Source organism: Nomascus leucogenys, chromosome 5 (genome assembly GCF_006542625.1).
Source record: "Nomascus leucogenys isolate Asia chromosome 5, Asia_NLE_v1, whole genome shotgun sequence".
Taxonomy (NCBI): Eukaryota; Metazoa; Chordata; class Mammalia; order Primates; family Hylobatidae; genus Nomascus; species Nomascus leucogenys.
The window spans coordinates 157,753-163,229 of record NC_044385.1 but is presented as its reverse complement, the minus strand read 5'-3'; the positions used below and the strand labels follow the sequence as shown (position 1 = coordinate 163,229).

At 39.7% G+C, this 5,477-nt stretch overlaps 1 protein-coding gene across 1 annotated transcript; it reads right to left on the bottom strand.

Moving 5' to 3' along the window:
- Positions 1-4,000: 4,000 nt before the first annotated feature.
- Positions 4,001-5,024, bottom strand: LOC100590869 (olfactory receptor 2T10). Its single transcript, XM_003267364.3, has one exon. The coding sequence runs from the start codon at positions 4,889-4,891 to the stop codon at positions 4,061-4,063; it is 831 nt and encodes a 276-aa protein (XP_003267412.1). The 5' UTR covers positions 4,892-5,024; the 3' UTR covers positions 4,001-4,060.
- Positions 5,025-5,477: the final 453 nt, after the last annotated feature.

The following is a 5,477-nucleotide window of genomic DNA, read 5'->3' as shown; positions in this document are numbered from 1 at the left end:
AGATGAAACAAAAGAGTTAGAGGGAAAGTGGAGAGAAAAAGAACCTTTGAACATTGTTGGTGATAATGAAAATTGGCACAGCAATTACAAGTGAACAGTATAGAGTTTCTTCAAAAAGTTAAAAATATTACTATCTCATATGATCCAGCAACCATGCTTCTAGGTATATACCCAAAGAAGTGAAATCAGGATCTCAAAGAGGTAACTGCACTCCTGTGTTTATTGTAGCATTATTCACCATCGCCAAAATAGAAAAATAACTCTAAACGAATGAATAATGAAAATGTAATGAAAATATACATTATATATATACACACATACATGCATAATGAAATATTCTTTATTTTTTGCCCCAAACAAAAGAAATCCTGCCATTTGGGACAACATGAATGAACCTGAACCATGTTATGCTAAGTGAAAAAGACAGAAAGACAAATATCATATATTCTCACTTACATAAAATAGTAGACTAGCTCATAGAAACAGTAGCATGTCGGTCCCCGGGGATTAGGAGTATGGGGAAATAAAAAAAGATTGGTCAAATGGTAGGAAGTTCAGTCATACAAAACTGAATAATTTCTAGAGGGCTAATGTACACATGGTGACTACAGTTAGCAATATTGTCTTGTATACTTGACATTTGTTAAGAGGGTAAATCTTAAGTGTGTTGATCACACCAAAAAAAAAAAAGTAACTGTGAGGTGATGGAAATGTTAACTAGCTTGATGGTGGTCATGATTTCATGATGTACACATATATAAAATTATCAATGTGTACAGCTTTCATATACACAATTTCTATTTGTCAACTGTACCTCAATCAGGTTGAGAATAAGCCAGGTGAAATACATACCAAAAAAAATCTGCCATTGTGATTATGGATTTATTTCCATTTTTTCATTTTTTATGTATGTTGAAGATCTGATATTAGTTGTACGCAAGATTAGACTTGCAATATTTTCCTGGTGTGTTGATTCCAGTAATCACTATCTCTACTAGTGCCTGTTGTCTCACATGCTGCATTATTTCACATTAATTATGCTGGCTTTTTAAAACATTTTTTATTCTTTGGTTATTTATTGCCTGCTACATCTTTCATTCTTTTTTTTTTCTCTTGTGCCATAAAATTTTATTGGCAGGTCAGGGGAAGAGCCCTTCCTTCCGGAGCCTCCGCCCAGGCACCCGTAGGACAGTGTGCCCGACGTTTGGCGATGGCTGTAGGAAGCCGTGGAGAGGCGGAGGACAGACGAGCTACGCTGGCCCAGGAGCTGCGATTGGCGGGAGGAGCCACATCTTTCATTCTTACGGCCTCGGTCTCTCTGCATCCTTATACTTAAAGGTGTCCGTAGGCCGGGCGCGGTGGCTCACGCCTGTAATCCCAGCACTTTGGGAGGCCGAGGCGGGCAGATCACGAGGTCAGGAGATCAAGACCAACGTGACTAACACAGTGAAACCCCGTCTCTACTAAAAATACAAAAAAAATTAGCCGGGCGCGGTGGCGGGCGCCTGTAGTCCCAGCTACTCGGAAGCTGAGGCAGGAGAATGGCGTGAACCCGGGAGGCGGAGCTTGCAGTGAGCTGAGATCGCGCCACTGCACTCCAGCCTGGGCGACAGAGCGAGACTCCGTCTCAAAAAAAACACAAAAGTGTCTGTAATCATGATATTGTATAATCTGATAATCTCAGTATTTTACTTGGAACATTTAGTAAATTACATATCTTATTGATACATAATATTTGTACATATTTATGGGGCACATGTGATATTTTGATACATGCATGCAATGTGTAATAATTACTGATATAATTGGGGTTCTATGTGAGCTGTAACTTCTAACCATATTCTATTTGGCCCATCTGTTTCGCGTCTCTTTTTCATTCTCTCGTTCCTTCTTTTACAAATATCAAATAATCTTTATCATTTACGTTTTCATTTTATAAACTTGTTTTAGTGGTCACTATAAACATTACAGCATGTACTCTTGATTTACTAAAGTGTAACACAAGTTACTACTTCATCAATATTGATAAAACTTTATCTTCAGCATTATTTTTCATCATTTAAGTTTTGCATAAGTCTAAACTGTATAGTACATTAAAATTATTGCTAAGTCAATATAGATTATGACTCATTTACATATTATCCTTTGGGGTTAATGTTTGTCATTCTCACTTATATTTCTGTTTCCTTTTGAGATAATTTTTCTATGGCTGAAGAATTTTGTCCACTTTTGTTTTTTGGAAAAATCACTTATCTTACTATCATCTTTTGTAATTTTAGTTAGACTCAATCTACATCTAGTTCACTGCTATTACTGAGAAATGACCCTACTGGGCTCTTGATTGAGAGGCTGGTAGATGTCTCTATCTTCAGTCCTGAAAGCATTTCTCCCAGTATCAATGTGGCTGATTGACTTGGATCCTCCACATCTTTGCTCAGCTATAACCACAGTGAGAACCAGCTTAACTCCCTATATAAACTGTGGCCCTACACTCCAAGACCCCTGTCCTGCTCAGGATTTTCCAACACTTTTCTTCTGATAATACTCCATATCTTCTTCTCAATTACCAAATTTATTTTCTGTTTACACCCTTTAAGTGCTAAAAAGATGAAGATTTTTATCTGTTTTGCTCATTGATGTACCCTCACTTTGTAGAACAGGGCCTGGCACACCATAGGTACTCAGTAGTTATTTGTAGAATGAATGAATGAGTTGGGGCCCAAGGGTAAGTAACATAATCATGAAAAATTATCTCTGTATTCTCCTACTTAAAGGTGTAAAAGACCATTTCACAGAGAGGGGAAGCTGTGTGAAGACCTTGGGTATGGAAAGAGCTACAGCGTTTCCAGGATTAGAGTATGGCCCTCCCAGATGGAGAGGCAATGCAGAGTGGAAAAGGCCACAGACTCCACAAGAGGTAGCACATGCAGTGGTCAGGTGCAGGAACGCCAGCCTGCCTGCCTGGGCTTAAATCCCTGTTGAGCACTTTATAAGCTGCATACCCTTGTTCAAGTTACTCAAACTTAGTTAAATCTCAGTTAATCAACTGTAGAAGAAAGCTAATAGGCTGTGAAAATAAAAGTGTTCCATACATGTCACACACTAAAAATGGTGCAAGATGATGATAATCACACAAGATGTTATAATTATTATATTATTAAATTAATAAGAATGCAACCATGCAAATTCATAAAACCGTGATTTGAAATTATATTCTAAGTATGTATCACCATTGGCTTCAACAGGGAGAAGTGTGAGAAACTTCCATATTTCTCTGGTTAAGAAAGTCTGTGAATAAAACAATTCTACCCAAAACAAATGTGTTCTGGATAGCCCATGTCTCTGGTCTAATTTTGGGAGGTTTGACTTCTTATATGCTCATAGAAAATAGGAACCAGATTGAGAACACATTCTAGAAACTCTGATGGAAGAAAAATCTCAAATGTACATTTAGGATCTCTGAGGTCTTGAATGTGTTTAGCCCCAAATGCCTATGGATGAATGAACCACCTCCTCCTGCTTGGAGCAAGTCATGGGAAGACTCAAAGGCTGTTTTGTCACTTGTGAAATGTGGATGACCTTAGCCTCAGCCACAGAGGGTGAGGGTCGAATGAGGTGATGAATGGAAAGCGTTAGGCACAGAGTGGATGCTGAGGAGCACTCTCAGCGTCGAATGAGGTGATGAATGAAAAGCATTAGGCACAGAGTGGTTGCTGAGGAACAATCTGAATATGGTGTTATTTCATACTCATCACTGAGCCTATCAAAATATAAATTTTCTATGTGGTAGAAGGTGCTCAAGGGTCATAAACACAGATTTATTTTCATATTTCTCAACTGTAAAAAAGGACTGTTGGCTCAGAGGACTGGACTAGAGATCAATGCGAGGAGGGAAGGTGGGGATAAGTGAACATCATCTCAAGCGTGATTATAGGAGAGAAGAACAGTGGGCGGAAACCCCCTAATGGCAACTCAGGGAGTCAGACACCACCAATTGGTGGAAGGACACCTAAAGTGAGGAGAGAGACTCTGAGAGGACCAACTTAAGTTCTTTCACACTTTAATATGGAGCTTTCTGCATTCTTAGCATTTTTTTCAAAGCCCCTGTGACATCCTTATTCCTGAAACTGTAAATGATAGGATTCAAGACAGGTGTAAGGATAGTGTGGAAAAAGGACATCATCATATCTTTCTCAGGAGTGTGGTAGGAGCTGGGGAGCATGTAGCTGTAAATAGCAGCTCCATAGAAGAGGCTGACCACTGTAATGTGGGAGGAGCAGGTGGTGAAGGCCTTTTTCCGACCCTCAGCTGAGTTCATCTTATGGATGGTGAGGATGATAAAGTAGTAAGACACTGAAATGACTGTCACAGGGATCAGGAGCATGATGACACAGCACAAGTACATGAAAATCTTGTAAAGTGAGGTGTCTGAGCAAGAGAGCTTCAAAACAGCAGGGACCTCACAGAAGAAGTGCTGAATCTCATGGGATCTGCAGAAGGGGAAGCTCATGGTGATGGGAGTGAGCATGAAGGCATCCACTGAGCCTACAAACCAGCAACCTGATGCCAGGAGGAGACATACCCTATGGCTCATGAGTACAGAGTAACGGAGAGGATGGCAGATGGCCACATAGCGGTCATAGGCCATGGTGGCTAGAAGGCAGTACTCTGCACCTCCCAGCTGCAGGTAGAAGTACATCTGGGTCCCACACCCAAGGACCGAGATGGTCTTGTCTTTGGCCAGCTGGTTCACCAGCATTTTGGGGACAGTGACAGAAATATATGTCAAGTCTATGAGTGAGAGCTGGTTTATAAAGAAGTACATGGGAGTATGCAGAGAGGAGTCAATGTGGATCAGAAATATCAGTGTAATATTCCAAGACACAGCCATCAAAAATATACTGGAGATAAGCAAGCAGAGGAGGCCAGGGTGAGGGATCTGGCTGAAGATTCCCAACAGGAAAAAGTCACCACCCAGGGTCTGGTTGGCCAGCCACACGCTGTATGATCGGTTGAAGTGGCTTTACCTGGAGGACAAAAGTAAACTTTGTTATTTATAATCATGTGTGCACCACATAATAGTATGTTTGCTTCACTTTAACTTTTAAAAATCAGTGTAAAAATCAGAGTTCATTTCCAACATCAACTGTGAATTTGCATGAAAAAGAGACAGCACATTAGATTGTGAATCTGATTCCCCATCTAGAATGGGAATGAAATATTTATATTCTCAATGAAGAGGTCCATACAACTGAAGTTAATATATTTCCTATAGATTATATAGTCACTAATATTGTTATTATTTTTACTTGTATATGTTCACATTGTTGTATTTTTGGGTGTTAGTTCCTGGCACATAGAGCCAATCAAAAAATAACTTTTGGATGAACAATTAAATATTTTCTTGTCTAATCACAACAGTGTTGGTCCCTTTTCTAGTTCCTCCTTCTTGAAAATCTTCCTTCCCTTGGCAATAA